We start from the raw sequence: 22,737 nt of genomic DNA, 5'->3' as shown, positions 1-22,737 counted from the left end.
ATTAAAATCTTGAGACACAAACCTAATTCCATTGTCTCTACTGCTTTGAAAAATGTGTGTCATCTTCCAGAATAAACTTTCTGGGGGGTGATGGACAGTAATGTTGCAAATTAACCTTTATTTTTACAGTCACAGTGACACTCAAATTATATCTATATATAAAATATCTCTGAGTTCTCTGGAACTTTGTTTTTGTGCTTTGGCTATGCAAAAGCACCAAAACCAGGCTTTTTGCAATCATTAGTCAATTACATGGTTCTGTTGTAGAAGAGGGAGTGGCAAACCCAAGAACATTTACAGTATTTGCTGATAAGGAATGAAATAGGCAAGGATACATAAGAGTTTCTGAATCTGTCACCAACTTTTCTCACCAGTTGTCAGAGAAGTCTGGAGAAAGAGGAGCAGCATGAGTTTCCCCTTCTTTGTGAGGAAACAAGCTCTGAGGGAATCTTAAAGGTTCTGAGGGGGCTGTTTGCAGCAAATTCACAAACAGCTGTTAAGGGCATCAAACTGAGCAAAACACTTGATTGATGACAAAGAATACAAACTGGTACCTCTTAGATGTGCTCTCTGCATGTATCTTGTACTTATCTGCTTGCCCTTTGCACTTGAGCTAGTTATTGCCTCTGAAGTACTAAAAGAGGCAGAAGCATGACTCAAACACCATGCTAATTAAATTCTGATCGTGGGATCATCAGTTTCTTAGTAAAAAAGCAGGGAAAAGAGCCCTTGTTTTACTTTCAGGTTTCAGTCTGAGTTAGCTTAAACTGAATAAAGGTGCTGTGGGGTAGCTCTGATTCAACAGGATCTGAACATTCCTGAGAGAGCACTGACATATCCTACGAATGCTGTCATTGTAAAACACAAGCTGATTTTATGTTTACTGAGCTGCTATTACTAGTAGTCTTTGTAATATTGTTTCAATGTAAGTAGGTAGGAAATGAGTTTGCTCATATATTATTTGCATTCTGTTCTGAGAAAACTGGAAAATTCTGGAGTGCAGGACAGAACATATCCTACAATCTTAAAAAATAAATAAGTGCATCTCTATCTTCTTTTCCAGTTGTGCCCCTATTTATCAGCTGACTGTCAATCTCTATTCTGTAATTACATTATTTGCTGCAGCCATTTTTCAAAACTGTGCAGTTTCTTTGAGAAACACATTGCTTTAACTTAGTAGCTATTCTCCTCTGCCCTGCTGTGGCGCTTTTATCATAATACTCATCATATGCTGGCGACCACAATCTTCTGCTACCAAAAATGGCTCCATTAAAAGGCTAAGATGAATCTTCAGACAGCTCCTTAAACATATTCCTTTTCTCTCTTCCTACTGTTAGTAAAGCAATAAGCTTGTGTTTTGTTATGTTTTTCTCTTCTTAATCTTATTGGAAAGACACAGGCAGGTAGCTTTGTAGGGTGACAGCTTTTTTAACAGTGAATAATCTACTGCTGTGCATGCTAATAGATAATGCTAGGTTTGATTAACTAATTTTGCAAATGGATATGTAAGCAAATTACTTTTGCAGACTATTTCCAATTATTCTTTCTGTTTAATTGCCTCTTTAAATAGCTTCATACTGATTATTGATGCTTATGATAAGAATTCATATAAAACCCTGGGGTATATAATTCATGGTAAAGATGTCTGGTGTCACCCTATACAAGAAAACCCTCCACCTCACACACATCTTACTTAAAGGTATGTAGTGATAGTTTCAAGCTTTATTTTTGTTTCCAGAAGTTTTGAAGTCATATAGGAATGTAATTTCCCTTCATGGCTGGTTTTAAAAGATACTTGGATATTTATATAACTGGGTGTGCCTGTAAAGGATTTTTAAAGATTACAAAGACTAAACACAGATAAACTAAATACAAACAAACACCGATAAAGTCCAAGAAATCTCTGAAAAGTTCTGCTTGCTTGTATGGCTAGAGAGATCTGATCCTTTTGCCAAGCTAACACAAGACTGTGACTAAAAATGTGAGACTTTTTCTCTTATCTTTTTCTTTTGTATTTGAAAGTCAAATATTCTCTTTTAAACCAAAATATCGTGTCATGTACAAATGTATACAGTGCAAATATTTCACATAATCAGAAAATCCACTATTCTTTCTAAAGAAGTTGTGGTCTTAACCTATACTCTGCACTGATCTCATAGAACACTATATACTTATGTATTTGAAATTTCAGTTATTTCATATTTCTTAGAAAGATACGTTGCTTTAAAAGATAAAATTCATACACAATCCATGGCCCATGTTCCTTTGCCTCACCTGAAGAAACCTGTGTCTTGACAGCCTAACCTACATACTTGCTGTCAAACCACTACAGTGCTGCTTATGCTCAAGGCAGCAGCTCTAATATTATCTGCTCTCTGAAACCTTACACAAGCTTTTCCATGTATTCCTGAATCACATTAATTTTTAAGTCTTCACCCTTAAATACCTTGTAATATTTCCCTCCAACACATCTCCTTCCTTACTTCTCAGTCCTTCTGTCTCTAACCCTTATCACTTCTTTAAATGTTTAGCACCTTCTGCTCTCTTACCTCAACACAGGTTTCACGTTTGTCTGACAACATGTGTTCACTCATCTTTCTTCCTTTAAATCCATCCTTAAAACCCACCTTCTCATCGTCTAGCACAGAATTATCCAGCAGTAATTCACCAGGAATGGAAAGAATCCCCTCCGCCCACTCATATATGCAAATAATTAATTCTGAAACCCCACAGACATTCTTAAACGACAGCCAGCAACTTCTGCTTCCTCCTGTAAAAAAATCTTTGCAAAGAGGGCACAGCAGACACGGCAGGCAGGAAAGGAAGAGCTGTACTGCCTTTCAGTAGGAAAAATGTGAAATACACATTTCAGCTCCACTTACCGGTTCCTATTGCTAGAAATCCAGTCAGAGATTAACGTTGCAGCCTGTTGGTGACAGTGTTTGTTCCCGAAGCTGCAGGCCAACATGATGACTTCCCGACGCAACTCTCTGTCCAAATTAGAGAAAGCAATAAGGAGCTTTAACAAATGTGTTTGAATGTTTACAAAAAAATATTTCTTGTAACAGTGACAGCAAACACTAGCTGGGCAACATATCAAAGACAATCTGGCTTTACAAATCTCAGTGTCAGTTTAATGCTTGCAACAACTAAAGAAAGGATATGGATCAAAACCAGCCCCCATTTACACTTAGGCTCTCTTCCTGACCAATGTGGTCACATGAGTACAAGTTCTTAGAAATCCACTGTAATTGGATATTAAGTTAGGGCTTAGAAAACCATGTTCTCCCAACTTAAGAAAGAGCTCATCTCACAGCATGTTTCAGCTTTCCCTGAAAACAAGAATGGAAAAAACAGTAGGGTGACAGAGCTAAGGAATTATGACTTATGCTAAACATGACTAAATTTTTGGAGGGTGTATTTCTATAATTATATTTCCCAAATAATCAATAAAAAAGTAAATATAACAGTACTCATGTTGGTATGATGCTTGAACAAGTGATTTGTTTAAATTGTTTGTTGGCCATCCAAGCTTCAGATACATTGATGCCACTTGTCTTAAAATATACTCCTGAGGAGAAAAAGAAAAGTATATTTAATGTTAAAAATAATTTGGGTTGAAATTGAAATACTACTGACTAGTGAGGTTTTGCCTCTCTTTGTACCCTCAAATAATGTCCAATTCCAAAGATACAGCAAAGCCACTTGTCCACTCATAATCTTCTTTCACTGCTATAGTAAGAAGCAGTCTCTAGACAAGCTACTTGATTAGATGCCTAGTACAAGACAATTTATTGTTATCAAATCTATTAAGTTCAAAAGTTTATTACATGCTACTTTGGACTCACAATGCACAGCTGAAAAATTACAAGAGTGCCAATAGCTTAATTTCTACTTTGTGGTAAATCTTAACTACTCTCTGCATGTTCACTTTTAAAAGAACACTGTTTTAATATCCATAGCCATGGCCAAAACATTACTTGGGTACAGTCAATTGACTTCAGAATACATAAGAATGTGGCTGCAAATAAGCTTTGTACACTTAATGACACTATGCTTTAAGGTTAGGCTCCCAGTGTGCTCAAGGAACAAAACAAGCACAAGATATATTTTAGCAACTTCTACTTTTTACAGGGACGACATATTTACATATTCTGACCAGTTTTGAAGAAAACCACTGTCTTTGTATTCAGTGTAATCTTTTTCCAGTGGAATTTACCAATTTGAAAAAGAGAACTGAGATATACAGAACTGCACAGGAGAGCATCTATTTTATTATTATAGATGCATAGGCATGTATGTATGTCAACACAAAAGAAGATTCATACTGCAGCTTTCTCTAGCAGATATGTTATTCTGTGACTAAAAAGACTTTTTATATTCTCTGCTATCACCTCGGCTTTCAAAACTCCCATTAGTAGTGATAAAAAATAACTCAGCTGTGAATTTTACTGGTTTTATTTATTAATATTGTGTTTTCTTTACACAACCATGTTTAAAAGTGAAATAGCAATGGCAGACACCTAAGAACTTTTCTTTACAGTTAACAACAGACTAAATATGCAAATTATTTCAACGGCATTTTACATGATGGCTCTACAAAAATAATTTTCTATGTCATCTGGTAACTCTGTGTGTATGTATGGGATGTGTGTGTGTGTGTTTATCTACATATCTACATATGTATTAATGTCTACATATATACATACAGTCACCTCTAACTTTCTCCTCTCTGAGCATTGTGTCTGTGGTCACATACACACAAACAAATATACATTTAAGAAGAAAAAAGCATCCTTAGGCATTTCAGGCTTTAAAAATCTCCTTCGTTTGAAGACTTTACAACATTACATAAAGTTACCATATGCTGGCTGTTGAAAATATGTAGACTACATAAAATTCATAGTGAATAAAAACCCCAAGAGTTTCTAATTGTCACTGGCTGCAGTCAAATCCTGTATACTTCATAAACCACGCTTCAATGTAGCTACAGATAAATGTTAAAATATTTGCCATGTCTATCTTAATTATCTACTGTGAGCTATTACTGCTGTCCCTTTGGACACAATTATGAATGGGCTTTTGACTGAACGGTGATCTAATTCTTGTTAATTAAGGTAACTGCATTGAATTCACCACGGATTTTGGGATGAAATAATGACTACAAATCTTTGCTTCAGTTGTATGTATTCTGTTCAGTTGTGCCTATATTTGATGTTCTTGCTGATCTTGGGCATCCACCTAAATATCACCACGGGGCTCCTCAAAAGAGAAAATCTGGCAATAGAATACTTTGACTCTTTTAAGTGAAATATTTTATTTGTCATAACATTTTACATGAGGGATACTTACCTTTCCTTCTTCTAGTCATATATGCCTCAAACAACAGTTATCACTGTTCAATTGCAAATGAACCAAATCTTGATATTGCTATGTTTAAATAAAGAGTAATTAGGAAGAAAGTTAATATCCCTAGGTCATTAACAGTATCTGCCTAGGGAACAGTTCAAATCTTGGCAATAATATGAGAGAGTAAGAGGCGAAAGGAAGAAAGGCAGGAAGGACAGACAGATGAAGAGAGTAAGTGGAAGAAAGAAAGGAAGAACAAGAGGAAGAAAGAGAGGAAGACTGTATCTCTTACATTGAAGATATTGTAGTTTTCTGTACGGTCCAGCAATTTATCTAGAGGATAAAGAGCTCGGCTGGCAGCATGCCAAGGCAGAAAATCTTTTTCCTCTGAAAGGTACCTCATAATCTCCAAAGGAATATTTTGAGGCAAATAACCAGCTCTGCACAATAAAAGAAGTTAGTATTAAATTGGTTTTCAGAAGATATTCACGATGGGACATAAACAACTTCTTTTTTCCCAAATTAAATTAAAATGCAGAAAAAACATAATAAACTCGTCACACTTTAATGACATAAAAATCAACCTTATTATAAAAACAGCAACTTGCAGTCTCTCCCAACACACAGAAGCATACTGACTTGATCAAGTAAGGCATGAAAACACACATGAAAGAAAATCAGACAAGCTATCCCTACTTTGAATGGATTCCTGTGGCTATGAAAGACATGAATGAATAAGTAACTGCCTTTAAGGAAAAAAAAATCAAAAATATCCAAAACAAAAGGAAGGTGCTGCTTTGTTGATTTGTAAGATAGAAAGCTGTCTGCATAAAATCAGCAACCAAAGGCATTTTGCCTGAGAAAACAGTTCTACTGACCATCAGCAATTGAAAATAACTAGTGCTGAAGAAAAAGCTTTAGTTTTGCAGTTATTCTCCTCGCTCATTTAGAACTTTCTTGTCTTCTATCCACCTTAAGTCACTTTGGAAGGACTTATCCAGTGACATCACTTTGGTTCAGGATGTTCCATCACTTTGCACATAAATTACAGATTTTTTTCAGGTGTTCATTAATTAACCAGCTAAAATTTTGTCCCATATTTTGCAATGATAAAAGACCTCCCCCTGCACGAGAAAGAGTGTAGGGAGGGGTACAGGAAGGGTTCTGAAATAATAGCATTACATGTAAAATGCAATACAGATACAAGCATTTGAAAGTTACTTTAAAATCCAAATACAGAAAATGCCTAACTTTAGCTTTTGCTCTCACTTTCTTTTTCAGAACAGCACTTTTTTCTTAACTATCCAGAGTACAGAAACAAAGTGCAACCCTGTGGGTGTGAGCTTTCCAGAAACAAATTGTCTACTCTTCCCCTGATGCAGGTGTTTAAATCCAAAAGGGCTTAACTATCTGCCTAGAGAGGAGATACTGATTCTCTTTTCACTAAATAATTAAAATCAGCAAGATAGATTCTACAAAGTTCAATTTAATAGGCTACAGATTGATATAGCTTCATAGACTAGTTTTTCTCCTTCATTGTACATGTTCCTCTAATTTCCATCAATGTGGAAGAAATGCAAACATATAGCAAACAAACAAAATTACACATATTAGTACAGAAATTAACCATTGCATACATGTTAATACAAATTTTTATCTCTGCTGTAATAATGTAAAAACTGCCTTGCTGCTTGAAATAGTTTGTTTCCTTGCAATGTGCACCACATCTTGCAGGCCTTCATTTTTTACACTCTCTGTTGCAAGAATTACACTCTGTTCCCTTCATGTTCTCAGGAAAGGAGTTCATGTAACAGATTTCAAAAGTATCTATCCCACCCTCCAGTCTGCTTCATGTCATTTTTGTCCATATTTTATCAGCTCTGTTTTCAACTCTGCCTCCAGCACATACTCAAGCACGAAAAACAAAATCACTTGGGAAGCCCACTGTGCCAACTGAGGAACTGAGCAGACATGAAATGAAAGTGGTAAAGCATTTAGAATAGGCTGTGGACAAAGCCCAGTGCATCTGAAGACAGAAGGCTACTCCATTTTATAGGTGTTGTAGCAGCAGAGTATCATTACGATGAGTTCTATGTCTTAATACTTAGTAAAGATTTATAAACATAATTACTGGAGCCAGAAGCATGCTGGACTGACTGCAGTTAAAAATCTTGAAGATAATGTTAGCAAAGAGGTAGACTAGCTTACAGTTGCATATACATCATTATTTTCTAACAGAATTTGTAATTATTTTTACTGATAATTTGATTGACATGAAAAAGTGTGGAGTGAGAACAAGAGGAATAGCTCTAGGAAACATGCTGCTTAAGTAATAAACATATTCATATTTATTATAGCTGCACTAATGAACATTTAAGTTTAATTTGAAATTAAATCTACTTATACCGAGTGCAGAAAGGAAATCAACAGTGTGAAACAAACAGATTATTTCTTTTTAAGCTTAATTTCTCCATAAAGACACATAAGTGAACACAGAGATTGAGCTCTTATACCTGAGTTCAGAGCTTCCTGATGAGTTTCAAAATCATGATTCTTGGATGATGATACTCACTCGTCCTCTTCACAACAGCTGTTACTCTCATCACTCACTTCTTCTAACTTCCAAATTTATCAGACTATTCAATTATGCCTGTCTCACCCCCCGACTCTCCCTTTTCCTATTGTTTCCCTAAGAGTATTACGCAATTTACACGAACAGACTGTGGCAAAGTTAGATTTTTTCCTGTTTACTCCTGACCCTCCTTTCCTTTCTGGGTATGGCCCTAGAAGAGCTTATGCCCAGTGTCATCAGAATCACCCCCTCAACCACACATCAACCAATTGATTCCAAGAGAAGGGATGGGGATGAAGGGAGATTCTTGTCATTATTATATAAATGACAACAAATTATTCACTTCAGATAATGGTTTAGAGGAAAAGTGGTTATGGCTGCTAAAACTGATGTCAAACTCTTCTGTCAGCACATGCTGAGCAGTCCAGATGCTAAGATGAACCTCTGAGAGAACTTAAGCAGAGACATATCTCCAATCTTCTTACAGTGGCATTTAAGACAGCAACTTTCCTGAAGAAAATGTAAGTGCTTCAGGAACACTATATTGGCAGAATGTTCTTCATATTTTACACTTATTCTATTTCATGGATGCTCACAGAAAACCATGATAGCCCTATTCTTTTACCCTAGTTGCTAAGCCATGTTTATGAACTTTTTACTCCAAATACACTGCACTCCTAGACTATTTGGTATTAAATAGCTTCCTTTTGTCAAGAGGTAGTAAGTACATTTATTGTTCCACCTCTTTGCATAAAAAGTGGCATATAATGTGTATGTTATAAATTATTAAATATATACTACAGTTTTAATACCATGAGGAGTATTTTCATTCAGCAAAAAAGAAGAAAAAACAAAAAGGAAATATTTTAGTAAGGGTAAGGGCAAACACTAAGTCTGCTAATCTTTATATTCATGATTCAGAAAAGAGGATCTAAGGAGAAACTCTCACCCTAAACCATAAGAGATAAACCATGAACCATAAAATGCAGAAGTCCTAAAATCCAGATCACAAATCTAGGACCTGTGTGAAGTGTCCTGGGAGGTAGCATGACTACCATGACAACCAGGTCAGCAGAAGACAGAACCTTGATAAAGCAGTGTGACAGTGTGATGAACTATGCTCTAATATTCTGCATCTTCACAAAGCACAACAACTGGTTTCTTAACTTTTGTATTTTAGTAGAGTCACACTCTTTTAGTTTACACCAAAAGCTTGTCCAGTGCTAAGAGTGACTTCAAGACACTTCTTTCCTAGGGAATACTGCATTCAGCAAGTTGCACTGGGCTCACTTGAACAGTGGCAAACCAGACAAAGGGTGCTGGCATGATTCTAGGATTCTCCTACACTAGCCTGGAACAACTAGGTTCAAAGATGGTTATATAGGACCTAGTCAGGAAAAGCATTTAGGGAGTAGGACAATAACCAAAATGAGGAAAGAAGGCAGAACAGAGAATGAGTCTGTTCTGAGTATCTCCATGAACTCTGTTGGAAAAACACAGATCTGTGGAAATGCTGAACAGAAGTGTTTCACAATCATTATAACAAGAAAACTAAAACTAGCAACCTTCCCATCAAAAGCAAAATAATAAAATTATTTCCTTGTCATATAATTGACTAGAAATATTCACTCAATGGTACTACAGAGTGTAAGTTCAGTACATACTCTACACGTTGACTTATTACTCTCTATTGTAAGCTTGACTTATTACTCTCTATTTCTAGAAAGTCACTGGAAGGTCAGTGACAGAAATCCTTATTTTTCTTGTGTCTTTTTAGCCATCAATCATATTGCTATTCTTAAGTCCAGCAAAATTACTATCAGATATTGCCTGTCAAAGTCCAAATGCATAAGAGACAGGGCTAAGAGACAAGGTTCTTTTCTAGCCTAGCCATCTTGGAAGAAAATAGAAATCTTGTCTGTCATTAGGGGAAGAACTGATTATGAGCTATACTGAAACTAGGTTAACAAGCATAAACACCACAGAAATACTGTGATGTGTGATCTTATGTCTAGTCTGAAACAGGTGATTTTTTCTAGGTATGTCTCCAGTAGCCACCTGGGAATCTTAGCAAGCATATAATATCTCTTCCTTTAAAAATTACACAGAGGAACCTGGGATAGTTCTGCAAGTATTGTAACAGAAAAATTAGTTAAATTAAACAGTGATGATACATAAACAGTGGTTGAAAGCATACTGATGTTCAGGTAAAACATTTCTCAAGGGCAAGGTTAAAAAGTTTACAAAACTTCATCTATAGAATCTGGAATTAAAAGAGCATTAAGAACTCATTTAACATCTCCCTACCCAAAGGAGATTCATACCAGTGCCATTCCTGACAAAAATTTCTTTTGTTTATATAGGCCTCTACCAATGGATATCCTAGGAATACTACTATTTCAGCACTGCTCCGCCAACAGGAGATAATATCATAGCTCTGATCTTTTGCCCTGCAAATATTCATAGAAGAGTACCAACAGATCCATTTCATGTTATATATAAAATGATATGTTGTTTACATATCTTCAGTATAAACCATGAAAAGCAGACATCCCCCTTTATAGTGCTTCAGATTAAAGAGTTTTGATCTGACATCGTGGGTCATACAGAAAGCAGCCTAGACATAAAACAGCCTCTACAAGCCCTCTCTTAGCCAACTTTCCCCATACTGAGTCATTTGAAACAAATTACTACAAAAGCAAAATTTAACCAAAAAGATCACATTTGAGATGCTTCATTGCTTTATCAATTTTTACATAACTGTCCTAACTCATCAGTTTACCACCATGTCAATCATTTTGTAGCCACCACTATACACGAGACCATGTGTTAGAAACGGAGCACCACTTGAGTTTTGTCTTACTGTCTATGTTCCTGATTTCACAGTTGCCTGCCAAACTGAAGGGCAGAACAGGAGAACAGGAATATGGACTAGCAAAAAGATCTGGTTTCGTTATTAGACAAATTACCTCTAGACAAACATCCTGGTTCAGCAGGTTTTTCATGTCAAAGGAGACTGCTGACAAACTGTATTGAAAATGTGATCTATCATTTTTATGAAAGGACAGAGGTGGAAAAAGATTTTCCAGAAGTTATATGTAAGTATTATGTGGTTTATGGTATCATATCACATAATATCATAAGCACCTATGCTTTGCAAGGTCTGTCCTGCCTACACTGGAGAAGTTGCTATAGTGGCCATTGCTACAGAGGAAAGAGGCAATGAACAGGAAAAAAAAAGTACTGAACAAAGTAATGAAATTTCTCTCACAAAGAATTCCCAATAAATATCTCATGGCAATCAAAAATAATCTTTAAATTACATGAGGTTTTAATGAGTCAGATAAAAGCAGAAGATCTAGATTATATTTTGAAACACCAGTGTGTATTCAACTGCATTCTGACCTTGATTTGTTCTTTACAATGAGCCACTGAACTTATGGACAGATCCCAGCACATTCATTTTCCCCTTAGGGACAAAGTACCAAATGGTAGTGTAATTGCCAAGGGAAAATTATTACTCTGTTCTGAATTATTTCTATCATAAATCCAGCAGCAGTCAAAAAGACTCAGTCACAAAAACGACAGGGTTTCCACACAGTGATGAGAGTTCCACATACAAGGGCACCATAAATCCTTTAGTCCCACCACCCAACAAAGACATTATAAGTCATGTGTTTAAATCAAAATTAGAAAATCCAAGCTGGCAGCAAACTGGTCTACATTACAAAACCATGGAAATGAGGTGATTTACCTGCTGCTGGTTTAAAACTCACCCTGCCTTGTCTGTTTCTTAGAAATGTGTAAAACATGACTAGCTTTTTGTCTGGGTAATTTTGAAGGGGTAAAACACAGCTCTTCAGAACACAGATGTGCAACTCAGATTAACATCAGTTCTGTTTCTGTGCATGTGCAATATATGAATAATTAGACTATACTCATTAACTCCTAGAGATGGTTTAAGGTAAGTTCGGATTCTTAACAGTTGATTCATTCTTTTACCTTAACAGTCAAGTGTGTGGATTAGAATAACTCACAGAGAAACCTGGCACCAATGAACATCCATGTATAACTGTATCTGCCTTTTCTATTTTTCCAGGACCTATCAAGGACTGATGTCTCAACCAATGTATTCAGGATATACTTTCCCACAGTGCTTTAACAGCAATTCCTTGATAGCTGAGTAAAAATATGTAAGTTGAACCTTGACATGTCAAAAAAGCTTTGGGCAAGGTGACCCATGGAACTGGGAAATTAACTCTTGTAGTCACAGATTTCCCCTTCAACTCCTGCAGGGCTAGAAGTCAACAACTAAATACTTAGGATGACTGACATCCATGTTCAACCACAGAAGCTGCAGAAAGAATGTTTTATCACAGAAAACTAATGGATAATCTGTAAAAAGGCCTTGTGATCTCCAGTATCAAAGAATAATTTGCCTCATACTTCCCTCCCAGGATTGAGCTGACTTAATATAAGGACCATGTAAAGACTTTATTTTTCTAAAATGCCGAAGTGACTTGATGGAGCCATTATGATCTGTACCAGCTATGGACCTCCACATAAACAGGAGAGGAATGCATATCTGCTCTTTGATGAATACAACAGCAAGTTTTGGCTTATATGATCATTTTTAAAACTACATATAATTAGAATTCAATCTCTCCAACATTAAAAGATTCAGAGAGGAAGACAGTTTGAAATGAAGCCTGCTTCTTATTATGTTTTCTTACATGCAAAATATCTAAGGACTCTTCAAGTGACATTCAATTCCACACAAGTGCATTTGAAGCATCCTACAAAGAATAGCTCAAATTCAATGCAATTATTGGAGTATTATGTGGCTTAAATGATCTTGCACAGTTTTAGAGTTGCCACATAAGCAAAGACTAATATTAATTTCAATTACTCACCTCTATTGAAAACAGAAGAAAATCTCAAATCTAAACCCCGCTATGCTTGTAAAAAAAACTCCTTCAAACTGTATGTTCACAATCGCTCCTTTCCTCTTCTTCCCCATATGAAAGAAAAATGAATTAAAAAGGAGTAATACAAGAAGAAAAGGAATAATCTTACTGCTAAAAATTAAGGCTATGCAGTAAGGTATGTCATGTTTTCCATCATCATGAAACTATGATTTTTGAGAAGTATGTAATTCACAGAGTTAAATTAAGTAAAGAAATTTTAATGTATTTCAGGGGCTAATAGACATCAATTTCAGATGACTCAATTATTGTGGTTTGTTTTTTTTTTTTTTTTTCTTGGTGATTTTTGTTGGGAAGGGTAGAATGAAACAGCTCTTCTATTCATTAAGTTGTCAACAGGTGATGGTATCTATGAAAGCATGTTTGAGCAGAATCAAAATTGAGTTAGTTTATTATTATGCACAATACTTTTTCCTCACTCCCTGTTTGCCTGGTCTAATGTTTATAATTTACATATCTGTCACTCAAGTGAAATATGTGTTTAAAAGCTAGAAACTTCATATGGATAGCAAAAAATCTTGATCTTCAGAACACACATATGCAATCCAAATTCTGTTTGCCAGAATATCTACAGAATTGGATATTCCTTTTCTAAAGGCAATTCCCAATAAACATATTTATAATAAAAGATTCTCTGAAATTCTCTTAAACCCTCATCTATTCTCTTATGTCCACTTTGCAGAGAGGAAGAAGACGCAAACAATTTAAGTTATTTTACTAAGATCACCTAGGAAGACTACAGCAGAAACAGCATCCCAGATTTCTTCAGTCCCTGTGCCTTAGTCATAACACATTCCTTCCTGTCATTTATTCCTTGATTTCTGGGTAGAGGAAAACACACTTCTCTCCATATAGGAAGGAGCTAATCTATTACAACATTTCAGCAGACAGAGCATTCACGGACAAAGACCAGACCTCCTCTACAACAATCCTGGTCAACAGCAATCAGATAAGCTCAAAAAGTAGGATCATTTCTGTGAAGCAATGGTGCAGTCAGGTCAAAACAGCAGGCAAAGCAGTGACTAGCCTGTGACAGCAGACTTCTTTATGCTAGTGAGGCATCAGTCTTGTCTTTTATAACTAGAAAAGTTGGTTTATGCCTTCATTCTTATACCTTTCACTGATGCTAGGAAAGTCAAGGTGATAAGATCAGCACCTCCAGCTTCTCAAAATGCCTTGTTTTTGCTACCTTAACCAATATAGCAGAAGGATCTTTTGCTCTCCACATTAGTTCTGTCAGACCCACAGAAAGGAAGGTAATCGATTTCTGGGGTAAGGGGTCAAAAAAGCTGCTTGTTTTGAGAGGATAGTTGAGGGAGGTAGAGACTAGGGCTGATCAGGCAGCAGTGGGGGACACAAAGGGCTGTGTAAATTATATGAAGTCCCAGAGAATGAATGTATGCTTGCTATGAAAAGATAAAAGTTTCCAAAACCTCAAAGGTTTTGAGGCTGCACAAAAACTTTCCCCCGCCCCACCAACACATATTCTCAAGCCAAGCCATATTTGTAGCTCTGTTTCCAGTACTTGAAGTTGCAAAGAAGCCTTCAGCAAGCTCCACTCATTAACTTCTCCTCTTGTTTAACCTCATACTCCAATGCTTTTTGAAGCATAATTCAGACTTGGTTCAATTAATACTCCCAAAACAAATTTCAGAGACTGTTCCCTTCCCCTCTCATTACACAGCAACCCCTGGCAGCTGCACTGAAATAAGGATACATCCATACCAAGCTGACTCCAGAGACCAGCTTGAATTCTGAGACTAAGACTATATGGTAAAAAGAGAATAAGTTAACAACCATTAGCTAAAAATAACTCTGTCACTCCCTTGAAACAAGAGTCAAGTCTTCCTGACAGTTTATTCTGGGTTTGGCTAAGAATAGAGTTAATGTAGTTTACTGGATAAAAGAATTACTGCTATAATTAGTCAGAAGTACCAGAAATAATTTAGGAAAATTTTGCTGGGATATGACTAGACCAAAAACTTCCCTCTGTGCTAAAAACTTTGCAGGGATCTCCAGGGTTGGTTTATAGTACATGCAGAAGAATCTTCAACTTCTTCTCTGACTCTCGGCAGGTATTTCTATCTTTCAAGACACTTGCACAGCACCAACACTTTCCTGGAATGTGCTGTACAATTTGCTTTACTATGTAACAGGATCAGATGCACAAATGACACACACTACAAAAGCAGAATTGGCTTTTAGTGTGCTCAGCTGCAGGAATTGCTTTGATTCCTCTTGTTACGAACACAGGCAAATGTTAGCTGAAATATGTATCTCCACATAAAGCAGATATCAGTGCTGTGATATGTCACATTAGGACTGACATGCAGCATATGGAATGAATTATGGCTACCTTAAAATAATTTAAACTTTATATTTTCTCTAAAAAAGGCACATCTACTTTGGCCCACTGAGAGAGTATTCACGTCAAAAGAAACCAAACAACTTCTGTTGGAAACCATATCTAAATCAATTGCTAGTGAACCATCACCAAAATCTGCCTGACAGTGAATGGGAGTTACTGTGGCAGATGAGGCCTCATTTATTAAAACAGTAAATCTATACCACTATTAATCAAGCGTGATACAAAGTATTGATCTAATACTCCTTTAGCTGGTACTCAGAGGCACTAATTAAGGGAGCTGCATAACACATCTCGTTTTCCTCTGAGTTGAATTATTAGAAAATGCAATCAGGAGTAAAGACGAAGGCTAGAGTAGAACTGCAGTTTACTGATTTAAATGGATCCTATATGACTGTTTCTGAATAGCCCAACAAAACAAAGCTAACAACCCTGAATGTGGCTGTTGAAATTTTGAAGCATTTTGAAGTACATTAATTTTGTCACCTACTTATTATCCAGACTGAGAATTTCACAAGGACCCTCAAATGCCTTGACTTCTCCCAACATTACACTGAACAGGACTTGAAGTAGTACAAACAAACGTAACATGGACCTAATTAGCCCATATATGCTGGAAGACTTCAAATGCTACAAGAAATGAAATCTTAATCTCTCTGAAGGAAAACAGCAGTGAAGATCATTTCAATTCCATAGTTTAGTTTTGCAATGCATGTATTTCCACCAGACATTTCAAGAAAACATATTTCCAATAATTCTGGATTTTATATGGAAATATATGAACTATAGTCTTAGTTACAGGTTAACTCTCTGTTTCGAGAAGTAAGAACAACTAATGATTATGTGGGTTGGTGCTGTCTCAGGTAGCTGAACGGGTAATTTTTTTTTCTCCTCAGTGTCAAGACTCCACAGCCAGGAATTAATTTTTCAATAAACAATACAATAAGGAGTTCTAAAGACATGATTTTCCAGATCCAAAAGGCTATTCTTGATTAAGCAAGACTTACTTTTTAAATTAATTTCTCTATAAAAATTTGGTGAGAAAGTGATCTAGAGTCATCATCAGCTTACTTCAGTATTTTACTTCTGAAATCAATCTTGGAGTCAAATGCATCAGCTGTTAAAGATAAATTTGTGTCAAGGGAGATTTGGATTTATATATTTAAAAGTAGGTTGGTACTGCCTTTTCCCTTGCCCTCAGACTTGGGTTTTATAGAGCCAGCAGAACTCACAGCTTGGAAAGAAACAAGCCACAAAGAATTGTTTACCAGCAGGAAAACAATCCTCATAATTCATCATTTATCTCTCTGCACCAGGACCCTGGTTTTTGTCTGCTGCAGGAAATTCTGACAGAAAGGAACACTTATGAAGGCCATCTACAGCATGGAAGTCACTTTGTTTACAGAAAATTTTGAAGGTACATTTTTTTGTTGTTGCTCATTTCTGATACAGCTCTCTGTATTTGTGAAGCCTACAGGGGCAAGCTTCATTTGAAGAGACTAAAGCTCACTCTGTCCCTAATCTGTGCATGGAAATGGACAGCACTCCTACACAGTCATCCATCCTTGGAGCCTAAGAACAATTACCAACAACACCGCTTCGTGCTTTCTCATTCAGTGCTTACAGAACTGGAAACAACAGCTATTTTAGATTACAGTAAAAGAGATATTCACAGTCACATCTAATTCAACACTGATTAACATTAAACATAAACCAGACCTATTTCTTTAACATAATACTAGATCAAGTCAACCAGTTTTTTGAGGAAAATCTTTTATGAAGATTTAGAGCCCATCAAGGAAGAACCAAGGGTGACACAACACTCCTAACATTAAGAGAGTAATTTATATTATGTGGTTAAGTGGTTTTGAGAGGTCAGGTGCATGTTTCTCTCCATTAACTGTCAGTGCACTACAAGGTGAGAATGTCAGATTACAGGTCTACCTTTGGGATGCCTAAAGTAAATTGGGAGGCATCCAACTTCACGTACTCACTAATTGACCTCTTATCCTCAGGAAAGAGAAAGATGTGAGAAGTTGACAACATTATTCACACTCTTATTAAACAGTGCAACCTTTGTTAATTATTGTGACACTTGCTTATTGGAGCTACCTGATCTGCCCCCTGCTCTGTTTAAGTTTAGATGAGAACCACAGTTCTGTTTGCCTTCTTGTAGCTTCTGGGCTCTCTCAGTCAATGTTTACTGGTACCATTTACTAGAGTCAATATATTTTTAAATTCTACTGAAACCTCATACAAACCAAAAGATAAAGAATCTTCAAGAAGAAGGGAAGAGGGAGTGTCAAGGTGCTATTCTTGCTGAAGAACATGGGACAAGAATTGCCATAAGTTATGTTCGGGTATGTGGATACACTACAGCCAAGAATTATGCCTAAAATCTGAAAAACAAACAGGTTTTAACTTTCTTTTCTTGTTATTATTCCTCTCAACTCTCCTTGATGAATGTTATATAAACCAAAATACAGAAAGAATGAAGATGGAATATATTTCCATATAAAATGGACAAAAAATGCAATTAAATGCTATAGTGTTTAAAATATTCCTTGGTAGTATAAATTCATTTATGTTGTTTATTTTCAAGAAATCACTATGCTGGACAGTAGAAGGATACTCATTTCAGAGGAATGAAATCAACCTTTAAAAAAATAAAATGTGCCATTCCAAAATAATTTATATGAGCACTTTCTTTCATTTTCCTCCAGCTTTAAATATTATTAAATTTTACTAAAGAGAAGAGCTGCACTCGTTCCACAAACAAAATCAATTAGTAGTATAATGACAGAGAAGTAATCATATTAGGCCAGACAATATTATAATAGTGGAAAAATTGAGTCAAAACCTTTTGGTATTATCTGTATCAAGTTCAAGAGCACACTAGGAAGTACTTCAGAAGCTTGTAAGAAGGACAGGGTATTTTGAAGAAATACAGTCTCCACAGTATGGTAAAAAAATCTGCTTACATTAGAAGTCATTTATGAAAGGACCAGCACGAATTTAAGAAATTATGTTTTATTTTGCGTTATTTTGGCATTAAGAATAATATCTAGAGATTAAAGTATGTATTCCACAGTTCTTTTCCCTCTCTCAAAACATGCATGTTTATAGCTGTAGACAAGAAGATAACACACCATTGCAACTAGGAACCAAAACTGAGACTGAATTACTTTTAAAAACAGCCAGTCTTCTCAGAAATCAGATCTGAACTACCAAATACTACTTCTATGTCTGGTCAATAAGGTTACTGACCTTCTCTCATGTCATAGAGACAAGTGTACGTGTTTAATCTCCCCATCATGTAATGTCATACAGACAGGGAGAAATGCTCGCTGTGCATCAGACACAACAATGAAGTGGCACAGCACCTATGTGGCATACGACTTCCAACTATGGTACTGCTCCAAAATAAAGTGGCGCAACTTTCTGCTCTGCACCCTGCAGCCAAGGGAGGAAAAGTCAAGCGTCTTTTAGGTTGATGGTGGCATTTTGAACAGTGACTTTTTCGGAAAATTGAAAGACTCTGTGTTATATTGATAGCCCTCAGAGCTTGTTTTAGGAACACTGCTGTGTCACATCAAAGCAGCTGACACAGCAGGAGAAGCTGCACCACATTTCAGCATAAGGGTTCAATTCCCATTGCCTGTTCCCAGCAAGAGCTTTTCCAAGTGCATTCTTATTTCAAGATGTTCTGAGGCCAGCCCTCAACACACTGCTAAGGATCTCTAAATGCCTCCCTAGTCCTATTTATCATAAAGGAACGTAGCAAGTATTACGCCAAATCCTGACTTTTTTTTTTTTTTTTTTTTTTTTTTTGTCTGGGAGAAGGAGAATGAAAATAAAGTAATACCAAGCTTTTCCTAAAAACTTACCATATTGTCAGCCAGGCAATCATAATACTTCAGCAACACCGTAATTGTTTGGGTTTTTTTTTAACAGGAAGATGATAGATTAGTAACATAATAAAGATCAACAAGAAGTATACCCTACATGGCAAGTTTAGCCAGGTCCACATATCTTATTGCTACTCTTGAACTACAGACCATAAATCTACTGTTTGCAAAGCGGTCCTTCCTCCAATCAGATTGGCTTGTAAGGCACACAGTCAAGGTAACACTATTGACAGGACTCTGGAAACAGGAGTCTAGCTACATATACCTATTGGAAGAATACTGCCTCTTAAGTGATATCCATGTGTGCACATGTGTCTAGACACACATTTAGAGGTCCACTACTTTTTACCACAGTGCATGAAGACCAAATGCAGCAGCAGTCTGCTGCTGACCTTCATTAACAAGACAAAGGCAAGTTTTTATAATGTGAAATCTTGTGAAAGGCTGTAGTGCAGCTACCTCTGAAAAAGGTGCCAGCTCTAGTATTCCCAAGTATCCCAACAAAAGTACTTCAGAAAATTAGTGGGGAATGCATTGCTCATCTAATCTTTTGAGTGGTTTTTAGGTAGACAAAACTTGGCCAGACAATTCTTTTCTCTATAAACAAGACATCCTAGAGCACTGGCTCAATACTCACCCAGGAGAAAAACACTCACCTACAAAAACTGGCTTAAGAAACAGCTTTTTTCATCATCTAGACTTTCAGGGAAGTCTAGACACATCTGACTGCATTCAGTCTATGGAAAAAGAAGGTGACATGCTGTCTCTGTGTAACTGCACGCTACTTCTCTGAGGTGTCAAAATCAAATAAAATTAGAACACATTACGACTTTACTCACCATCTGGTAGCTCTTCTAAAAGTCTAGATATTACAGAATAATCTGCAGTATTCTTCTACTCATAGAGTAGACAAATCATGATCTACTGAACTCTGATGTAATGACCTATTTCTAGCTTTTACTGTTACCAATGGGAAGATGTCACAAAGCAAGAATGAAGGGCAGCGCCAAAAGCAAATGGTTACATCTCTCCCCATGATACCTCCTTCTCTACTACATCTCTGGACTGTTAAGTAAGGGCTAATCACTACTTTATGTCAGCAGCAGGAACAGAGTGGTAGGGCACACAACTGTGTTTTACTGCAGTGATGCTAGAACATCACCGAGCTGTGACACTGTGAATGAAGCCCAAACACCTCCAGTGACCATTTGTAGTAAAATATTAAGACAGTCCTTTCGGGAATTCTTTTCATGCAATCTTTGACATGACACTGCAAGTAAAATCACATTATTTGCAATTTTTGCAATTAAATCTGTAATTATGCAATCAAAACCCTATTCTAATGCTGTGTTCCCAGGTACCTCAAAATCAAAAAGCTACAAATGTTCCACTATTTTCCTCATTTTACACTTTCACTATCAACATATTGGATTTCAAAATGGGGACCAATCCATTGCCTCCATTTTTAAAGAAGACACTACCTAACCAGCGCTGTATGTGTTAATTTTTAACTCTCATCATAATAAAACACAAAATGTTGCATAAATTCCAGAAATGCTCAATGAAACTGCTTTTCCATTATATTTGAAAAGCATCTCAGAGGGAAAGAAGAGTCTCTTCTAGCAGATTGTAAGAAAAGAAAGATACTAGAAAATTATATAACAGTACAAGTTAGAGCAAAAAAATTACTGAAGCTTGAAGGTGCCTTCCATCTCAAATTAAATACAGTACAAGGATCAGTGGTAAAAGAAAGGAGAGGTGGGACAACTGGGAGAAATGGAAGAAAAAACCCTCAGTCATTAGAGAAAGAGGAAAGAGATTATTTATCTGCAAAGTGTTAAATTGAACTTGCTGCAAAATTGATCACATCTCTTCAGACTCAGAAATACCCTATGGCAATTATTGATCAAGAGTAGTGAATGTGCTACAGACCATTTTTATGTGCTATACAAAAAAAAAGAGCAGGGGAGGGAAACTAAAGTGTGTTTAAAACACACTTAACTTTGAAACACACTCAACTGCCGAGTTAATGGTTGCATGAGTTATTGCAGCAATGTGTATGAGGACAGATGATTTTCAGGAAAACATACCTGGCTAGATTGAATGCATCATCAATCAAGCCTGCTCGATTACTGACAGAGATAACCTGTGAGGGGCAAGCACAAAAATTGAACCATTTAAGGTGATGAAATAGTGAATCTATGAAAGCAGATTTTAAGGATGAGAACAGGATCTTACCTCATGGTTCCTTGTTAGCTGATTAATTAGCAGCCTCCAATTCCTAATATCATAATTAACTCTGAAGTAGCCAGTCTGGTTGATGTTCCCCAGCAACCAACTTGCCTCTTCCAAATCAGGAATTCTGTGGTGTTCTGGAAACAAAAAAGAAGGGAAGGGTCCTGATTTTAAACTTAAATATTCTAAAAGTGCATCTGTTACATTTTCTCCTTCTTTAGATATGCATGAAAGCAGTAAATTAATTCAACGTCTAACAAAAATACTGTGTTTGATTAGTAATTTCCTTCATCTGTTCTGATGTAGAGATGTCAACTGACATTCCCATGGGGACCTTTTACCCACAGAGAACTTCAAGAGTGCTTTTTCTTTCCTGGCAAGTATTATTTTTATGAGAGGTACCCACTTTAAATCTGGTGCCCTTACTCTGGCCATGCTTAAGCAGTTTTCTACAATTGTAACTCAAAAAATTCAATGAATGTGCTATAGAGAGAAGAGTAAACCTGTGATTAAAAAAATAGATTCTTAAGTGTTTCTGCATGTATTTGATTAAGTTTTTACATTGGATTTTAAATTAAAGTACTTCCAGTTGAGCAGCTTCTACCTACTAAGCACTGAGAGCTTCCTCTTTCGAGCTAGACCAATTAACCTTATATCACCTAACCTGTTCTTCATCTTTCCCCTTGTTTTAAGTAACCCCTTTAGGGCTGAAAGTCTAAATTTATTACTGTTTTTGTGCTGTCAGGCACTCCACAACTATTTGCAGGAATAAGGATTTCAAAATTTCAACAACAGAAATGCCCTGAACTCACAACATGCGCTTCTTTTTTATCACAGCACAATGCATCAGGCTTCAACACCCTGAAGAAGTCTTCAGTCTAGTAAACTATTTTGACAAAACTAACCGTGAATGAGAACTCACTAAAAATTCAGAAACATTTTTTTCAACCGATAAAATTAACTTGAACAAATGAAATTAACTTGAACACTGTTGAAGGAATAGTCTTGTCATTCATTAAAAAAAATACATTGAATTTGTTACAAATGAAATTTCATTACAGAATTTTTTTATGTGCTTGAACTCCCTGAAAGTAACAAATGGGACAAGAGTTAGCAGTATAGTCTTTCCAATTCACTCATGCTATCTAGTACATAGGCTTACTAAAAAAATTTATTTGTTTTAGTCCTTATAAGAAAGTAATTTCTGAGGAAATTATACTTAACTAAGGCTACAGATAAAAGTTGTGCTTGTCCCTTGCCTAAAAGCAAGCCCACAAATAACTACTACTTTAAAGTGCAATAAGTAAAAAATCAGCAAGACCC

The 22,737-nt window shown here is 36.3% G+C and overlaps 1 protein-coding gene across 1 annotated transcript in view; it reads right to left on the bottom strand.

Annotated features, from left to right (window-relative positions):
- Positions 1-22,737, bottom strand: part of TRHDE (thyrotropin releasing hormone degrading enzyme) — a 217,114-nt gene that overhangs the window by 24,581 nt on the left and 169,796 nt on the right. The window contains exons 11-15 of the mRNA XM_030259934.4: positions 21,418-21,551; positions 21,270-21,325; positions 5,642-5,789; positions 3,474-3,571; positions 2,883-2,990 (exon numbers count right to left, since the gene is read on the bottom strand). Of these exons, the coding sequence (XP_030115794.4) occupies positions 2,883-2,990; positions 3,474-3,571; positions 5,642-5,789; positions 21,270-21,325; positions 21,418-21,551 (544 nt within the window). The remainder of the gene's footprint in view (positions 1-2,882; positions 2,991-3,473; positions 3,572-5,641; positions 5,790-21,269; positions 21,326-21,417; positions 21,552-22,737) is intronic.

This window comes from Taeniopygia guttata, chromosome 1A (genome assembly GCF_048771995.1).
Source record: "Taeniopygia guttata chromosome 1A, bTaeGut7.mat, whole genome shotgun sequence".
Taxonomy (NCBI): domain Eukaryota; kingdom Metazoa; phylum Chordata; class Aves; order Passeriformes; family Estrildidae; genus Taeniopygia; species Taeniopygia guttata.
Note: the sequence above shows the minus strand (reverse complement) of the source record. Positions and strands in the feature narration are given on the sequence as shown.